Raw genomic sequence first — 19,940 nt, 5'->3', positions numbered from 1 at the left:
GAGAATTTCAGTGCCTAATGGGTGATGTTCAGTACCTAAAGGGCAGAGGTTTGACATAACTGACATAGGAACAAGGGAAGAGACTGGAGTGGACACAGTGATTTAGTTTATATGTCTGAAGAAGGGTTTCGACCCGAAACATTGCCTATTTCCTTCGCTCCATAGATGCTGCTGCAACCCCTGAGTTTCTCCAGCATTTTTGTGTACCTGGGATTTTAGTTTAGTTTAGTTTAGAGATACAGTGTGGAAACAGGCCCTTCGGCCCACCATGTCCGCGCTGATTGGCGATCACCAGCAATATCCCACACACTAGGGACAGTTTACAAGTTACAGATCCACAATTAACCTACAAACCTGTACGTCTTTGGAGCGTGGGAGGAGACCGGAGTACCTACGTAAGTCACTGGGAGAACCTGCAAACTCCGTACAGACAGCTCCCATAGTCAGGATCTAACCCGGGTCTCTGGTGCTGTATGGCAGCAACTCGACCGCTGCGCCACCGTGCCGCTCAAGATTGCTGCCCGTTTGCAGGAAGAACATGCAAACTCCACACAGAAAGCGCCTGTAGTTCGGAATCCAACCTATTTTGAGATCGAACTGAGCCACAGAAGCCGGGGGGTGAAAGCACGATGAGGATTCTCAGCGTGGTGCGCGATCCATTGACCTTTGAAAGGTTTGGTGATGAAGGCGTGAACTTTAGAGAAGATGCCGGCCGTTCTTTGTCAGAAGATGCCTAGTGCACGAAGTTGTATCCCAACAGTGGACCACATCTTTCTGAACCTCCAAGAAAGCAGAAGGAAAAAACAGAAAGCGAAAACTCCTTCTCAACCCAAATCACCGGCTATGCATTCCCTCCGCGGATGCTGCCTGACCCGCTGAGTTACGCGAGGAGCCTTAAAAAACTTGGAAAGAACTTTGCGTTTTTCTCAAGATTGATTGACTGAATGATATCAAGCGTGGAAATTGGCCCTTCGGTCCGCTGAGCCTGTGCTAGCCCTCGATGGCCCGTTTGCTAATTCCATGTCATCACAGTTTCACATCCACTCTCTCAACAGGAGAGGCAATTTCACAGAGGTCTATGAGCCTACGAACCCACACATCTTTGGGAATTGAGAGGAAACCCTGAGCGCCCGGAGGAAACCCACAGGGTCACAGGGAAATCAACCAAGGGTCCCGACGCTGTGAATCTGCAGAAAGTTCCCGATTGGAAACGTTGTCTGTCCATTCTCTCCACGGGTGCTGCCTGATCCACCGAGCCCGTTGTGTTTTACTGAGGCACTTTCCCATTTCCGTCTTGGCGTTCTCCAATAACGAAAGGTTTGCCCATCGGTGCCTCCAACATACAACTCCTTCTGGAGTTGCACATTCATCAGGTTTCCTTCAGATGTTCTTTGCATTTCAATTGATTTCTGGAGGACCCTTCTCCACAATCCCCTCCACCCCAGACCACCGAAAAGGCGTCAATCAGCAACAGAGCACATTTCACTCCAGCATGATACTGAAGAAGGGTCCCGACCCTGTCCATGTCCTCCAGAGATGCTGCCAGACCCGCTGAGTTACTCCAGCACTCTGTGTCATTTTCAGTGCAACCAGTTCCTAATTCCTAATTTCTACATAATGCTCGGTTATGCTGCAGTTTTAAGTTTTTAATTTTGCTCACCTGTTTAGTTTTAATATCATGGGTGTTATGATATTTGATATTCAGTTCACTGATCGGTAATGTAATGATAATTCTCCTTCCATCCCTCAGATATGCTTCTTGTGATAAATCTGTTCCTTTGCTGTTGCACTTGGCTCAGCTTACTTAATCCTCTTTACAATAATTGAATTGAATTGAATTCAAACATATAGAATTATAAAAGGACTGGACAAGCTAGTTGCAGGAAAAACGTTCCCAATGTTGGGTGAGTCCAGAACCAGGGGGGGGGCACAGTCTTAGAATAAAGGGGACTTTCCCTTTAAGACTGAGGTGAGAAAAAAAAACGTTTTCACCCAGAGAGTTGTGAATTTGTGGAATTCCCTGCCACAGAGGATAGTGGAGGCCGAGTCACTGGATGCATTTAAGAGAGAGTTAGATAGAGCTCTAGGGGCTAGTGGAGTTGAGGGATATGGGGAGAAGGCAGGCACGAGTTATTGATTTGGGACGATCAGCCATGATCACAATGAATGGCGGTGCTGGCTCGAAGGGCCGAATGGCCTCCTCTTGCACCTATTTTCTATGTTTCTATGCTTCTATGAATTGAATTGAATAAATAGACAATAGACAATAGGTGCAGGAGTAGGCCATTCGACCCTTCGAGCTAGCACCGCCATTCAATGTGATCATGGCTGATCATCCCCAATCAGTACCCCGTTCCTGCCTTCTCCCCATACCCCCCGACTCCGCTATCTTTAAGAGCTCTATTTAACTCTCTCTTGAAAGCATCCAGAGAACCGGCCTCCATCGCCCACTGAGGCAGAGAATTTTATTAGCCAAGAATGTAAACATACAAAGAATTTGCCTTGGTGCTATGCTCGCATGATATACAGTAGACAATTAAAAATAAAACATTATAATTTAACCATGTGAAGAATGAAATAAAATACTAGAGCACAAGGAGGCTACAGACTTTTGGTTATCGAGTACAGCTACTGCTCGTGGAAAAAAACCCTTTTCATGTCTGGCTGTGGTGGCTTTGACAGTCCGGAGTCGCCTTCCAGAGGGAAGTGATTCAAAGAGTTTGTGGCCAGGGTGAGAGGGGTCAGAGCTGATCTTACCCACTCGCTTCCTGGCCCTTGCAGTGTACAGTTTGTCAATGGGGGGAAGGTTGCAGTCAATAACCTTCTCGGCTGATCGAACGATTCGCTGCAGCCTCCGGATGTCGTGCTCGGTGGCCGAGCCGAACCAGACCCATGCGTGATGGAACGTTGTCGGGAAACGATGACAGCTTCCCATCGCCCTTCTTCCACTTGCCCTAACACCTGCCGTCCCACACCCTCTCTCCCTCGCGCACCCTCCTTTCTCGACAGCGTTCCCGTCGTCGTCCCCCCTCCCACGCCCTCCACCGCCCTCCCCTTCCCAAGTTCCCACGTTTCTCCCACCTGGACCGCCGAGCTCATTTAATGTTATTTGTTGCAGAGGATACCAATTACGAAACATTCCCAACTATTCTGAATGACACTGGCGGTGAGTTACGGCACGTTGCAGAGAAGTCTGTGTTCTAACCTTCTAATCCCTTACTCAGCCTAACCTTTGTCCTAACCCAGCGGCTCACTCGTAGCTGTGCACAGCTTTAGAGCCCCAGTGTACAAGGGGGAATCTTGCAGCCTGATGGTTGTGTGGATGGGGAATGGGCCAGAATTGCCCATGAAACTCAGGGCCAGAATTGCATTTAAATTATCTCCGAACTCTACCTCCGCTACATCGATGACTGCATTGGTGCTCCCTCCTGCACCCGCACACAACTCACTGACTTCATCCATTTCAACACTAACCTCCATCCGGTGATGGTTCCACCATCTTTCCAGGTGCGGCAGAGGTTCACCTGCACCTCTTCCGACCTCACCTATTGCATCCGCTGCTCTGGATGTCAGCTGCTCTACATCGCCAAACACCTCCGCTCGGTTCGCAATAACCAACCTGATCTCCCGGTGGCTCAGCACTTCAACTCCCCCTCCCATTCCGAATCTGACCTTTCTGTCCTGGGCCTCCTCCATGGCCAGATTGAGGACCACCGTAAATTGGAGGAGCAGCACCTCATATTTCGCTCGGGCAGTTTGCACCCCAGCGGTATGAACATTGACTTCTCTAATTTCAGGTAGTCCTTACTTTCTTCTCCTCCCCTTCTCAGCTCTCCCTCAGCCCTCTGGCTCCCCTCTTCCTTTCTTCTTCTTCCCCCCCCCCCCCCCCCCCCCCCCCCGCCCACCCTCACACCAGTTTGATGAAGGGTGTCGGCCCGAAACGTTGGAAAATGCTGGAAAATCAAAGGTACACAAAAAAGCTGGAGAAACTCAGCGGGTGCAGCAGCATCTATGGAGCGAAGGAAAAAGGCAACGTTTCGGGCCGAAGCTCCTTCATGGTCGTGAGGAGTTCCCGCATTCTGGGAACTAGTCGCGGCCTCAGTATGGTCGCCACAAATCTTTCAACGTGTTGAAAATTTTTCCGCAACCAAATATTGGCCGCCATGGAGGAAATCGATAATCCTGTAGTCGTAGGTGCAGTTATAGTGGGGTCGCCATGTAGTTGAAGGTAATCGAGGAAGTCCTAGATAGTTTTAGTTAATCGCCTTTGCTGACTGGTCATTTTCATTGGTTCATTGGGGGGGAAAAAGCATAAGCACGAGTTTTCAGAACCAAGTATAACCGACCGGTAATGTCAAATGCCCGCCAAACTTCACAGCTGTGTATCTCTGGCTTATTAAAAGTTGTCTAGCTTCTTAAAAGTTGTCTCCACTACTTCTCCCCCCTCCCCCCGCCCCCTCCTCCCCTATTTTAAAGGACTGTGCTAGCCGTCTTAATTACAGCGCCATCCTTCCTGTTCATCGCGCTGTGTGTCTGTATCACTTTGGCTTTGCACCGTGGGAATTTTTTTGACAGCGCCCCCCGCCTTTGCGATGTGTGTGTTTGCGCGTGTGTGTGTTCCACTCTGACAGTCGCAGCTCCAGTTCCCGGTTTCTCAGGCGACTGCCAGCAACTTGACAGTCCCCGGCAGCCCGCTGAAAATTCGCCTAAGTGGGACAGGCTCATGACTGTTCCTATTACTGTTTGTACAGATGGTATACAAGGCAAGGTGTTGTACAAGCAAGGATGTAACACTGAGGCTTCATAAGGCACTGGTCAGACCGCATTTGGAGTATTGTGCGCAGTTTTGGGTCACATATCTGAGGAGGGATGTACTGGCGCTGGAGAGGGTCCAGAAGTTATTTACGACAATGATCCAGGTGATGAGTGGGTTAGCGTATGATGAGCGCTAGGCCTGTGCCCGCTGGTGTTTGGATGGATGAGAGGGGAGACCTCATTGAAACGTACCCAACATTGAGAGGCCAGGATAGAGTGGGTGCGGAGAGGATGTTTCCACTAGTGCGACAGTCCAGGATCAGAGAGCACAGCTTCAGAATAAAAGGACGTACCTTTAGAAAGGAGATGAGGATGAATTTTTTTAGCCAGCTCGTGGTGAATCTGTGGAATTCATTGCCACGGATGGCTGTGGCCATCAGTGGATATGTTTAAGGCGGAGATTGACAGATTCTTGATTAATAAGGGTGTCAGGGGTTATGGGGAGAAGGCAGGAGAATGGGGTTGAGAGGGAAAGATAGATCAGCCATGATTGAATGGGGGAGCAGACTCGATGGGCCGAATAGCCTATTTCTGCCCCTAGAACTTAATAGCTTACGGAGATTGTCATACAGTGAGAGAATGGAGCGGCTGGGCTTGTACACTCTGGAGTTTAGCAGGATGAGAGGATATCTTATTGAAACATGTAAGATTATTAAGGGTTTGGACACGCTAGAGGCAGGAAACATGTTCCCGATATTGAGGGAGTCCGGAACCAGGGGCCACAGTTTAAGAATAAGGAGTAAGCCATTTAGAACAGAGACGAGGTACAGTGAAAAGCTTTTGTTGCGTTTGTCCAGTCAGCGGAAAGACAATACATGAATACAATTGAGTCATTCACAGTGTACAGATACATTCACACAGAGAGTTGTGAGTCTGTGGAATTCTCTGCCTCAGAGGGGGGTGGAGGCCGGTTCTCTGGATACTTTCAAGAGAGAGTTAGATAGGGCTCTTAAAGATAGTGGAGTCAGGGGATATGGGGAGAAGGCAGGAACGGGGTACTGATTGGGGATGATCAGCCATGATCACATTGAATGGTGGTGCTGGCTCGAAGGGCCGAATGTCCTACTCCTGCACCTATTGTCCATTGTCTATTGTCACCTATCACTTCTTCTTTTATCGTGTCCATCTTCCATGTTACAAATGTTGACCTCGCTGTCATCGTCCGTCCTGAAAAGGACGCAAGCTTCCAGCGACAATCAGTGGGAGCCGTCACTTGTTGCAATAGACGATGGTGGTGGCAGAATTAGCTCGGGGTACTTCCAGTTTCCAGCCCCGCCACGCGGACCCTTCTGCTATGGGGCCACCTATCACTTGCCCAGCTTTGTCCTCTCCACCACCTCTCTTCCACCTCTCTTTCTCCCTCCTACCACAATATCTATTACTCAGCTTGTGGCCTAACTAGTGTAGTGTGTAGATCTTGCATAACCTTCACACACTATGGCCTATTCCTCAGTGAATAAAGACAGTATACTAGATGACATTCATCTCCTCTTAATGACCTACTATCCTGACCTCGTATCGACCTCATTGGTGACCCTTGGACCACCTATAATCAGTCGTTACTGGACTTTATCTTGCACTAAATGTTATTCTCTTTAGTCTGTATCTGTATTCTCTTTATCCTACATCTGGGTGGCTCGATTGCCTTATTGTCTTTCTGATGACTGGTTAGCAGGCAACGAAAGCCTCGATCCACTAAACCTCGATCCACGTGACAATAAACTAAACTATACGACAAACTAAACTTATTGACCAGGCCTACTTAGCAGATAGAACATAGAACAGTACAGCCCCAGGACCAGGCCATTCGGCCCACAATGCCAAGACTAACTTTTATCTGCCTGCACGTAATGCATATCGAGATGCCCACCCAAAAGTCTCTTAAATGTCAATCACACCTATCTTCTCCACCACCACCTCTGGAAGCATATATAGAATATAGAACAGTAGGGGAACAGGCCCATCGGCCCACAATGTCTGTGCCGTACATAATGTCAAGGTTAACGAATCTCCTGTGCCTGGGAATGATCCATATTCCCATTATATATTCAAATAAATAATAAACCTCTCAGGTCGCTCTGTTCCTCTGCACACTTGTTTGGACTTTAGAGATACAGCACGTAAACAGGCCCTTCGGCCCACCGAGTCCGTGCCGACCAGCGATCCCCGTTCATTAGCACTATAGTACACACTAGGGACAATGTATAATTTGTAGAAGCCAATTAACCTACATGTCTTGGGAGTGTGGGAGGAAAGCCAACATTCTAATAGGTGGGTGATGGTTGTGTGGAAGGAGCTGCCAGAGGAGGTAGTTGAGGCAGGGATTATCTCAACATTTCAAATACATTTGGACATGTATGTACATGGATAGGAATGGTTTAAAGGGACACGAGCCAAAGACGGGCAGGTGGGACTAGCGTAGATTGGGCATCTTGGTCAGCATGGACACGTTCGGCCGAATATCTCCGTGCTGGTGTGGCTCCATGACTCTAATAGAGCCAGGGCTTTCAGGAAGTTAGAACAAGACACAAGTGCTGGAGTAACTTAGCAGGTCAGGCAGTATCTGTGGGGGGAAATGGGTCGGCAACGTTTCGGGTCGAGACCCTTCTTGAACCTGACTCCCCCTCATCTCTCCCCTGGTACATCCTCTTATCCATTCCCACATTCCCCCGTTCCCCTGACGAATTCAGCGAGCTCATGTTATTTTATCTGTTACTGATTAAACTACGATAGGCGACCTTGCCAAATGTTCAAATGCAGCTCGCATTGACAATCGATCATTTTGTGTCTCCTCTTCAAAAAAAACTCAGTCATAGTTGGGAGACAGTTCCTCTCCCGTGTAAAGCCATGCCGACCATCTCTAATAAGTTTAAACTTTTCCAAATGTGAGTAAATCCTGCCCCTAAGAATCTTTTCCAAATTTCTCTACCACTGACGTAACGAGGCTAACTGGCCAGTCTGCTAGTCTGAAGAAGGGTCTCGACCCAAAACGTCACCCATTCCTTCTCTCCAGTGATGTTGCCTGTCCCGTCTGAGTTACTCCAGCATTTAGTGTTTATCACCGGCCTATCGTTTCTTGAATTATCACTGATGTCCTTCTTAAACAAAGGAACAACGCTGGCCTTTCGCTGCCATCTTCTGGGATGGCCACTGACTATTAAAGATCTCCCGTCAATCTCTGTCCTTGCCTCCTACGGCATCCTCGAATAGATTGGAATAGGCTCTGGGGACATATGCACCTTAATCGAGACGGCATCATTGATCAACCAAGGCCCACCATCCGAGCCACGTCCTCTTGAGCCTGCTAGCATCAGGCAGGAGGTGCAGAGGTCCTGAACTCCCACACCCACCAAGTTCAGGAACATCTACTTCCCTGCAACCACCAGGGTCTTGAACCAACCTGTGCAACCCCAATCCTACCTCAACAACGGATCACCTCTTTCACTAGGTGGAAACACAGAACTGCAGATGCTGGTTTATACCAAAGGTAGACACAAAGTGTTGGTAGACAAGAAATGCTGGAGGATGCTGCTCTACGATGCTGCCTCACCCGCTGAGTTCCTCCAGCATTTTTTGTCTACCTTCGATTTTTTCAGCATCTGCAGTTCCTTCTTAAACACAAAGTGTTGGAGTGACTCATTTGGGTCATGCAAAATTTCAGGAGAAAAAGGATAGGCAATGCATTTCGTTGTCTCTGTACTGTACACTGACAATGACAATTAAAATTGAATCTGAATCTGAATCTGTTTTGGGTCGAAACCCTTGAAGAAGGGTCCCAACCCTATCCTTTCTCTCCAGAGATGCTGCCTGACCCACTGAGTTGCACCAGCACTCTCTCTTTCACTACCATAGGCTTGCTTTCCTAAAGGTGTTTTGTACTAATGTTTTAGTCTTTTTTCTTTTCACCGCCTTGTGTGATTTATACAAGTATAATTGATGTTTTTATCCACAAGCAGTTGCCGACAAAAATCTGTAGCTTTCCTTGGATCTGGTATTTTGTTGGTTCACATGCTTGATCAATGGTGTTTTATCATTAATGTTTTATTATTATTAATGTTTAGTGTTTTCTGAGTCATTCGTGACTGTCACTGTATGTCATGTCGTTACTTGTGGGCGGAGCACCAAGGCAAATTCCTTGTATGTGAATACTTGGCCAATAAACTTACTTACTTACTTACCTTACTTGTGTGTTGTCTAAGTATATGTAATGTGTCTGTAATGCTGATTTAAGCAAGATTTTCAGTGTTCTTGTACCTCATTAGACATGTGCATATTACAATAAAGTCGACTTGACTTAATATGTTTCAAGATACCCAACACCAACCCATTAACGTATTATTATTTCCAGGGTCAGTTTGTGAACCATTTTTGCTTGCAATGTTTTCAATGTTGCAACAATGTGGACTTTAAAAGTTCTCAGGGACCATTTTACAACTCCAGTACGGACATAACTTATTGTAGGAACAAGCAAATTGCTGATTTACACAAAGGGGCAGAAAGTGCTGGAGTGACTCAGCGGGTCACGCACCATCTCTGGTGAACATGGACAGGTAACGTTTCGAGTCTGGACCCTTGTTCGACCAGAAACGTCACCGATCCATATTCTCCGGAGATGCTGCCTGTCCCGCTGAGTTACTCCAGCATTTTGTGTCTCTCTCCAGAGATGCTGCCGACCCTTCTAAGTCACTCCAGCCCTGACACCCTTATAAATCAAGAATCTATGTATCCCTGCTTTAAAAAATATCCCATTGACTTGGCCTCCACTGCCTTCTGTGGCAATGAGGTCTACAGATTCACCACCCTCTGACCAAATAAATTCCTCCTCGTCTCCTTCCTAAAGGAACGTTCTTTAATTCTGAGGCTATGACCTCTGGTCTTAGACTTTCCCACTAGTGGAAACATCTTCCCCACATCCACTCTATCCAGGCCTTTCACCATTCAGTAAGTTACAATGAGGTCCCCCCCTCATCCTTCTAAACTTCGCAGTGGTGGTGCAGTGATATGCAGAGTAGAGCTGCAGTCTCACAGCGCCAGAGACCCCGGTTTGATCCCAACCCTCAGTCCCCATGTTTACACCCAGATCCCAAAGGCCGATTGGGTTTTCTCCGGGTGCTCTGGTTTCCTCCCACATCCAATGACGTGTAGGTTTGTATGTTGATTGGCTTCTGTAAATTCCTCCGATTGTGTAGGATAAAACGAGCCTACAGGTGATCGCTGGTCAGCGTGGACTCGCTGGGCCGAAGGGCCTGTTTCCACACTGTATACCTAAACTAAACTAAAGTCTAAAGAGGCCAAAGTGTTTAGTTTAGAGGTACAGCGCGGAAACAGGCCCTTCGGCCCACTGAGTCCACACCAACCAACGATCCCCGCATATTAACACTATCCTACACACACTTGGGCCAATTCACATTTCTACCCAGCCAATTAGCCTACAAGCCTGTACATCTCTGGCTTCTGGGGTGAAACCGGAGAACTCGGAGAAAACGAAAGTGGTCACGGGAAGAATGTCAAACTCCAAACAGACAGCACCCGTAGTCGGGATCGAACCCAGGTCTCTGGAGCTGTGAGACAGCAACTCTACCGCCGCGCCACTCTGCAGCTAATCCCGGCTTCTTGTCTCACCTTCCATATGTTGTAGCATCATTCGTACTAATGATCATGTACTTGCGCGAGGTTCTGCCCATTGCCGATGTAACTGACTGCTGTTTGTATCCATTTGTAGCTCGTCCGGTCATGGAACAGACCCCCAGGTTCATGGTTCCGTTGGGGACGTCCAGCAGCAGAATCATTCTCCGAGAAGAAGATCTATTACTGGAGTGCATTGCATCAGGAGTGTACGTAAAGCCAGGGCTCTCGTTGTAAAGGTTCATGTTCATAAAGTCTAGGAGCAGCGTTCGGCCATTCGGCCCATCTAGTCTACTCCGCCATTCAATGGTGGCTGATCTACCTTTCACTCTCAACCCCATTCTCCTGCCTTCTCCCCAAAACCCCTGACACCCGTACTAATAAGAATTTGACAATCTGTGCCTTAAAATTCACATAAATAAAGAAGGGTCTCGACCCGAAACGTCACACTTTCCTTCTCTCCAGCGATGCTGCCTTGTCCCACTGAGTTACTCCAGCATTTTATGTCCATCTTCCTTAAAAATATCCATTGACTCTGGCCGTCTGTGGCAATGAATTCCACAGATTTACCACCCTACGACTGATGAAATTCCTCCTCATCTCTTATCTAAAGGAACGTCCTTTCATTCTGAGGCTGTGGCCTCTGGTCCTAGACTCTCCCACTAGTGGAAACATCCTCACCACATCCACTCCATCCAGGAATTGGCAAGGTGTCGGGATCGGATTCCATTGATATGTAATAAAATGGGCGAACGGTGGCGCAGTGGCCGAGTTGCTTGTAGTGGGTTTCCTCCGAGATCTTCGGTTTCCTCCCACACTCCAAAGACATACAGGTGTAAACTAAACTAAATTAAATATTAATGGCACTGAGGCCTGAAACAAGATGTGAGAATATCAGCCATTAGCTAAGAAAATATGGGTTCCACCAGGTGGCACAGCGGTAGAGTTGCTGCGTTACGGCGAATGCAGCGCCGGAGACCCGGGTTCGATCCTGACTACGGGCGCTGTCTGTACAGAGTTTGTACGTTCTCCCCGTGACCGGCGTGGGTTTTCCCCGAGATCTTCGGTTTCCTCCCACACTCCAAAGACGTACAGGTTTGTAGGTTAAAGGGCCTGTCCCACTTGGGCGACATTTGCACGTCACGCAGACGGCGTGCGAAGATTTTTTACATCCCAAAATCCTGCGGCGCCGCGTGCAACTGCCTACGTCACTGCCTACGTCAACACGTACCGTGCGCGCGTCGTGCATCGTGACGCATAAATGACGCGCAAATGACACCCAAGTGGAACAGGCCCTTTATTGGTTTTAAGAGGGAACTGCAGATGCTGGAGAATCGAAGGTTACACAAAAAAGCTGGAGAAACTCAGCGGGTGCAGCAGCATCTATGGAGCGAAGGAAATAGGCAACGTTTCGGGCCGAAACCCTTCTTCCAAATTCTAAAGGCCCTTTATTGGCTTGGAAAATGTAAATATTGTCCCTTGAGTATATAGGAGAGTGTTAATGTGCGGGGGTCGCTGGTCGGCGTGGACCCGGTGTGCCGAAAGGGACTGTCTCCACCCTGTATATCTCTAAACTGAACTAAACTAAAAGCAAAATACACTGGAAATACTCGGGTTTTTTTCCCCCTTCAAAACTGCCTTCAGTTAATTCTGCCCGTTTTTAGGCCCACGCCGGAAATTATTTGGTACAAGAAAGGGGGCGAGCTGCCCTGGCCAAAGGTGCGGATGGAAAACTTCAACAAGACGCTGAGGATCATGAATGTGTCTGAGGAGAATTCGGGCGAGTATTTCTGCCTGGCGTCCAACAAAATGGGGAGCATCAGACACACCATCACAGTGTGGGTTAAAGGTGAGCATTTGCTTCCATTCCCTGCAGCCACAGAGCACAGGACAGTCCAGGTCTAGGAAGGAACTGCAGATGCTGGTTGAAACCGAAGACAGAAACAAAATACTGGAGTAACTCAGCGGGACAGGCAGCATCTCTGGAAGAGAAGGAATGGGTGACATTTCGGGTCGAGACCCTTCGTCGGTACAGCATAGGAACAGGCCCTTCGGCCCACAGTCTCCATGCTGCCAAGTCAGACTAATCCCCTCTGCCTGCACATGAGCCATATCCTTCCATTCCCTGCATAAGACCGTAAGTTGTAGGAGCAGAATCAGGCCATTCGGCCCAATCTAGCCTACTACGAAGAAGCTCTATCTTCTGCCTGTCGCTGCACTTGGCTGCAGCCCCCACTCTTTTCCCCCTCATTGGGCCCCCCACTCTTCTCGGCACCTCTCTGCCAGGTCCCCCCTTCGTTCTGTGGCAGAGAATTCCACAGATTCACAACTGTCTGGGTAAAAATGTTTTTCCTCATCTCGGTCCTAAATGACCTCCCCTAATTCTTAATCTTGTATAATCAGTTTAGATAGTGCTTTGGCTTTGTGGTTGGGGTTCTTGGTTGAGTGCTTATCCTGGTGTTATAGCACAAGTTTAGTTTATTGTCACATGTACCGAGGTACAGTGAAAAGCTTTTGTTGCATGCTAACCAGTCAGCAGAGAGACAATACATGATCACAATCGAGCCAGTTACAGTATATAGATACCTGATAAGGGAATAACAGTTCGTGCAAGGTAAAGCCAGCAAAGTCCGATCAAGGATAGTCCGAGAGTCATCAAGAGGCAGATAGTAGTTCAGGACTGCTCTCTGGTTGTGGTGGGATGGTTCAGTTGCCTGATAACAGCTGGGAAGAAACTGTCCTTGAATCTGGAAGTGTGTGTTTTCACACACTAAATAAAACCTCTCCCCATCTCCCAATCTCCCAATCTCTCCCGATGGGAGAGATTGGGAGATTGGGAGATGGGGAGAGGTTTTATTTAGGCGTGAAATGTTTTAAGTTTTATGTGCGATGCTCCGGTATTCCCTGGGAAACGTCTTCTCATTTTGCACTGTGTACAACTGTTGCTCTGCAAGATGACAATAAAGGTTGATGATGATGATGATGATGATGAGAAGAGGGAATGGCCAGGGTGCGACTTGTCCTTGATGATGCTGCTGGCCTTGCCGAGGCAGCGTGAAGTGTAAATAGGGTCAATGGGAAGGAGGTCGGTTTGTGTGATGGTCTGGGCTGCTGCGTCCACAATTTGTCGCAATTTCTTGCGGTCTTCATTAGATCCGTTCCCAAACCACGCTGTGATGCATCCCGATAAAAAAATGTACTGGAGCCCGATTGTAAAGGACTTTATCAAACCTCGGAGAACCTCATGTCATTTATGATGCTGGTGGACCTCAGTTTTGGTGGAAATGTATGTAGTTAGCACTGCAGGATGGCAACGTCACAAGATCTCATATCCATGGAGAACCTCGCATTTCATACGTAGAAAAATCATAATGCAGCTTAATAGATCTTTGTTTAGGTCGCATTTGGAGTATTGCTTTCTATGGTGCATCTGTAAAAGTTGTGTTTTGGATGTAATTTAATGACATAGATCTGGTTTCTTTGCTCTGCAGTTTGCTTCATCAGTTTTGTACCTCTCTTTTAATCCTCCAAGCTGCTCCGTACTGGTTGAACGAGCCCCAGAACCTAGTGCTGGCTCCCGGCGAATACGGCAGACTGATGTGCCGGGCCAATGGCAATCCCAAACCCAACATCCAGTGGCTGGTTAATGGCGAGCCGATGGAAAGTGAGTTAATGATGAGTGTGTCAAATCCTGGGTCTGCCTTGGTCTACGTTAGTTGAAGGACACAGATACCACTGTAGGTAGACAAAAATGCTGGAGAAACTCAGCGGGTGAGACAGCATCTATGAAGCGAAGGAATAGGTGACCTTTCGGGTCAAGACCCTTCTTCAGACTTGACCTGAAACGTTGCCTATTCCTTCTCTCCATCGATGCTGCCTCACCCACTGAGATTCTCCAGCATTTTTGTCTACCTTCGATTTTTCCAGCATCTGTAGTTCTTTCTTAAACAATAGATACCACTGTATATTATTGATATCATCTAAAAACGCAGTTGTGTACCATAGAGATGATGTGTAGGAAGGAACTGCAGATGCTAGTTTACACCGACGATAGACACAAAATGCTGGAGTAACTCAGCGGGACAGGCAGCGTCTCTGGAGAGAAGGTTTTGATTTGAGACGTTTCGAGTCGAGATCCTTTTTCAGACTGGATAGATGATGTCCTTCTTTTAAAAATCTGACATGATATTCGGTACAATAGTTTAGTTTATTTTAGAGACACAGTGCGGAAACAGGCCCTTTGGCCCACTGACTCCATGCCGACCAACAGTTGCCCGTTCACACTAGTTCTATGTTACCCCACTATTTCATCCATTCCCCCACACACACTACGGACAATTTACAAAAGCCAATTAACCTACTAGCCCGCGTGTTTTTGGAATGTGGGAGGAAACCAGAGCACCCGGAGAAAACCCACGTGGTCACAGGGAGAACGTACAAACTCCGTACAGACGGCACCTGTAAAAATCTTCCTAATACATCAGCACAATCATACTTATGTGCAAGAGTGTATGAATAGCAGAATACACTGAGACACTACGCAAGAGTTGCCATCTTGTCCTCTTCAGCTTTCAAAGGTCTATCTGAGGTGGGGCACCTAGGCCAGCATGGACGAGTGGGCCGAAGGGCCTGTATGACTGATGACTTACTTTGCTACATGGAAATACATTATTGCTCACTTTAGACTTTTGACTTCAGAGATGCAGCATTGAGTCAGGCCCTTCGGCCTAACTAGTCTATGCCAACCAGCGATCACCTCGCACACTGACACTATCCTACACACTGGGGACAATTTACAATTGCACCAAAGACAACAAACCTAAAAAAACCAGTATGTCTTTTTGGAGTGTGGGATGAAACCGGAGCACCCGGAGAAAACCCACGCGGTCACAGGGAGAACATACAGACTCCGTATAGACAGCACCCGTAGTCAGGATCGAACCCTGGTCTCTGGCGCTGGAAGGCAGCAACTCTACCGCTGCGCCATCGATGTTGCCCCTGCGAGAAGCATTTAAAGATTCATATTCTGTGGGATAGTGGTATGAGAACGGGGTAACATGGAAACATAGAAAATAGGTGCAGGAGTAGGCCATTCAGCCCTTCGAGCCTGCACCGCCATTCAATATAATCATGGCTGATCATCCAAGGAGGGAGGGAGGTTAGGGGGGAGTGATAGATCTTCCATGATTGAATGGCGGAGTGTTGTTGTGCTGAATGGTCCAATTCTGTTCCTATCTCTTATGAGCTTATGAAGTTATGAGAAGGAAATGTGAATGAAACGACGACATGTTTATCTTTCTTCCTCTGCAGAGGTTCGTCAGAACCTGAACCGGGATGTTTCCGGGGATACGATTATTTTCCGAGAGGCACAGATCGGAACCAGTGCCGTATATCAGTGCAATGCTTCCAATGAGCATGGATACCTACTGGCCAATGCCTTTGTCAGTGTGCTCGGTATGTTGTACTGTAGTCTATTGGTTTCTCCTGAAGTGCATTTTTCTGAGTGGAAACCACTTCAAGTTCAGCTCAGTTTAGTTTATTGTCACATGTACCGAGGTACCGTGAAGGGCTTTTGTTGCGTGCTAACCAGTCGGCAGAAAGACAATACGTGATTACAATCGAGCCCTTTACAGTGTGTAGATACATGATAAGGGAATAACGTTTAGTGCAAGGTAAATCCGGCAAAAGTACAATCAAGGATAGTCTGAGGGAGACAAAATTGCTGGAGAAACTCAGCAGAATGAGGCAGCATCTATGGAGCGAAGGAATAGGTGACGTTTCGGGTCGAGACCCTTCTTCAGACTGATGTGGGGGTGGGGTGGGGGGAGAAGAATGGAAGAGGCGGAGACAGTAGGCTGTAGGAGAGCTGGGGAGTGGAGGAGAAGGAGGGAGAAAGCAAGGACTACCTGAATTTGGAGATAGTCCAATGGTTAGCAATGAGGTAGATAGTAGTTCAGGACTGCTCTCTGGTTGTAATGGGACAATTCAGTTGCCTGATAACAGCTGGGAAGAAACTGTCCCCGAATCTGGAGGTGTACGTTTTCACACTTCTGTATCGTTTTGCCCGATGGGAGAGGGGAGAAGAGGGAGGGTGCGACTCGTCCTTGATTATGCTGCTGGCCTTGCCGAGGGAGCGTGAGGCGTAGATGGAGTCAATGGAAGGGAGATTGGTTTGTGTGATGGTCTGGGCTGCGTCCACAATTCGCTGTCATTTCTTGCGGTCTTGGATGGAGCTGTTCCCAAACCGTGCGGTGATGCCTCCCGGTAAAATGCTCACCGCGGTGGATTTGAGGCACATCAACTTGCACATCCTTGTACAAGGTAAAGCCAGCAAAGTCCGGTCAAGAAGAGTCACCAATGAGGTAGATTTGAGGCACTTTAACTTGTGCATGCTTTCAGTAAGTTTGATGTAGCCAGCTGATGGAATCTCTTTGGTTACAGATGTACAGCCCAGGATCTTGACCAAGCGAAACCAAATCATCAAGGTGATTGAAAATAACCGCACGCAGCTCGAGTGTCGCTTCTTCGGCGCACCAATCCCCGTACTGCGATGGTAAGGAACAGGTGACCTCTCCGTTGGTCAGTGTTGAATTATCGTGGTGGAATACAGCTCCACCTGGTGGCGCAGCGGTAGAGTTGCTGCCTCACAGCGCCGGAGACCCGGGTTCCATCCCGACTACGGGCGCTTGTCTGTATGGAGTTTGTACGTTCTCCCCGTGACCTGCGTGGGTTTTCTCCGGGTGCACTGGTTTCCTCCCACACTCCAAAGGTTTGTTTGGGGTTAACTGACCTTGGTAGTGAAATGGTAAATTCTCCCTAGTGTGTGTAGGATAGTGTTAGTGTGCAGGGATCACTGGTCGGCGCGGACTTGGTGGGCCGAAGGGCCTGTTTCCACGCTGTATCTCGAAACTGTAAGCTCTAAACCACCGATATTCCGGCAACCGGTAGTCTGATCTCACCCCGCATAATCAAAGTCATTGTTCCCTCCCCCTCCAGAAGTCCCCTTCGAAAATACGGTGCCTAGGCCAGGTGAGGTGGCCGATCTTGACCACATCGGGACTTCCGCGAACCAATCGGCGGAATAGAAACATAGAAAATAGGTGCAGGAGTAGGCCATTCGGCACTTCGAGCCTGCACCGCCATTCAATATGATCATGGCTGATCATCCAACTCAGTATCCTGTGCCTGCCTTCTCTCCATACCCCCTGATCCCCTTAGCCACAAGGGCCACATCTAACTCCCTCTTAAATATAGCCAATGAACTGTGGCCTCAACTACCTTCTGTGGCAGAGAATTCCACGGATTCACCACTCTCTGTGTGAAAAATGTTTTTCTCATCTCGGTCCTAAAAGATTTCCCCCCTTATCCTTAAACTGTGACCCCTTGTTCTGGACTTCCCCAACATCGGGAACAATCTTCATGCATCTAGCCTGTCCAACCCCTTAAAAATCTTGTAAGTTTCTATAAGATCCCCCCTCAATCTTCTAAAAATTTGCCGCCTGGATGATTTGGATGAATCTGCCGCCTGCAGCTCCGGCATGGCGAGAGACGGCAGATCCGTTCCCGTAGCCAACTTTGCGGGCCGGTTGGTCCAGCAAGACACATAATCCAGAAAGGCTCAGGAACCAAGGTCGGCCTGTAGAAACAAGAAACAAGCTATTTATTCCATTAACGGAACGTTGAATGTACAGTAGATGTTCTGGGCGTTTGGGAACACAAGGAATCATCTAATATAACATTAATCAGCAGAGGGTGAGGCATTCTTATATTTGCCTGGCTATCTTGTGGATTTTCACTATCCCTCATTGATTTGAGTGGGATCCAGCACTTACAGTAAATGTCGTGTTATACTCACTGAGGCAGTCTGCGTGGCCCACTGGATCTTTACCTGATGGTGAATGTTCATCGCTTTGCAGCATGGATAGTGCGGGTTTAGAGGGACATGGGCCAAGCGAGGGCAGGTGGGACTCGTGTAGCGGGGGCATGTGGGCCGGGGTGGTCAAGTTGGGCCGGGGTGGGCAAGTTTCCACGCCGTGTGACTCCACGACCCATATGACGTCAGTTGAGACCCCATTTTCTCTCTCTGAAGTAGTTCCTTTTTGTGATTTGAGGTTTAAGGATGGACAGGGCAACAATCTTTATGGAGGGAACTACATCATCCACGACAACGGCACTCTGGAACTGCGCCGCGCCCGCAAGGCCGATGAGGGAATGTACACCTGCATCGCGACCAACATACTGGGCAAAGCGGAGAACAAGTTGCGACTGGAGGTCAAAGGTAAGGTTGGGCGCAGCGGTAGAGTCGCTGCCTCACAGCGCCAGACACCCGGGTTCGATCCCGACTACGGATGCTGTCTGTACGAAGTTTGTACGTCCTCCCCGTGACCTGCGTGGGTTTTCTCCGGGTGCACCGGTTTCCTCCCACACTCCAAAGATGGACAGGTTTGATTGGCTTGGATTCACCTCCCACCGGCTAAAGAGGTTCCTCGTCTCCATTCTAAAGGAACGTCCTTTTATTCTAGGCTGTGCCCTCTGGTTCTTGACTCTCCCACTAGTGGAAGAGTCTCCACTCTATCTAGGCCTTTCATTATTCGATAAATTTCAATTAAGTGCCTCCTCATCATTTTAAACTCCAGCGAGCACGTACCAAGTGCCGTCAAAACGCTCATCATACATTGACCCAATCACTCCCAGGATCATTCTCGTAAACCTCCTCTGGGCCCTCACCAAGGACAGCACATCCCTCCTCGCCCACTGATGGAAACGCCCTCTCTACATCTACTCTACCTATGCCCTTCATTATCAAGGGCGGTCACGGTGGCTCAGCGGTAGAGTTGCTGCCTTACAGCGAATGCAGCGTCGGAGACCCGGGTTCGATCCCGACTACGGGCACTGTCTGTAGGGAGTTTGTACCTTCTCCCCGTGACCTGCGTGGGTTTTCTCCGGTATCTTCTGTTTCCTCCCACACTACGTACAGGTTTGTAGGTTAATTGGCTTGGTAAATGTGAAAACAAATAAACTGTCCCTGGGTGGGTGTAGGATAGTGTTAATGTGCGGGGATCGCTGGTCGATGGGCCGAAGGGCCTGTTTCCGCACTGTATCACTAAACTAAACTAAACTGAAGTAGGTATCAATAAGCTCCCCTTTCATCTTTTGTCTGTCTTTAATTTAGAACCTACAAGGATAATAAAGGCTCCAGAATCGATCACGGTGAGGAGGTCCCACGCGGCCAGATTTGACTGTGCAGTGAGGCATGACCCGACCATGCGGATGAAGGTAACCTGGCTGAAAGATGACAAAGTTCTCTCCTTACCATGGCGGTGAGTACTGCTTCCTCCTATCTCACCTTCCATCAGGCCCCCGTGGTGCATCGCCTGACCTTCCAGGATGGCGCGGTGGCTCAGCGTAGAGTTGTTGCCTCACAGCACCAGAGACCCGGGTTCGATCTTGATCACGTGTGCTGTCTCTATGTAGTTTGTATGTTCTACCTGTGGTCGCGT

General features: G+C 48.4%; 1 protein-coding gene across 10 annotated transcripts in view; it reads left to right on the top strand.

Annotated features, from left to right (window-relative positions):
• The window catches only part of nfasca (neurofascin homolog (chicken) a), a 170,863-nt gene that overhangs the window by 82,008 nt on the left and 68,915 nt on the right, over window positions 1-19,940 (top strand). For 8 of the 10 annotated variants that reach the window (XM_055654885.1, XM_055654886.1, XM_055654887.1 and 5 more), the window contains 8 exons: window positions 3,119-3,166; window positions 10,538-10,649; window positions 12,105-12,289; window positions 13,973-14,104; window positions 15,751-15,894; window positions 16,882-16,993; window positions 18,552-18,718; window positions 19,613-19,760. In XM_055654885.1, the coding sequence (XP_055510860.1) occupies window positions 3,119-3,166; window positions 10,538-10,649; window positions 12,105-12,289; window positions 13,973-14,104; window positions 15,751-15,894; window positions 16,882-16,993; window positions 18,552-18,718; window positions 19,613-19,760 (1,048 nt within the window). The remainder of the gene's footprint in view (window positions 1-3,118; window positions 3,167-10,537; window positions 10,650-12,104; window positions 12,290-13,972; window positions 14,105-15,750; window positions 15,895-16,881; window positions 16,994-18,551; window positions 18,719-19,612; window positions 19,761-19,940) is intronic. The other 2 variants (XM_055654889.1, XM_055654888.1) reach the window with 1 other exon arrangement.

The sequence above is a fragment of the Leucoraja erinacea genome, chromosome 24 (genome assembly GCF_028641065.1).
Source record: "Leucoraja erinacea ecotype New England chromosome 24, Leri_hhj_1, whole genome shotgun sequence".
NCBI classification, from domain to species: domain Eukaryota; kingdom Metazoa; phylum Chordata; class Chondrichthyes; order Rajiformes; family Rajidae; genus Leucoraja; species Leucoraja erinaceus.
Note: the sequence above shows the minus strand (reverse complement) of the source record. Positions and strands in the feature narration are given on the sequence as shown.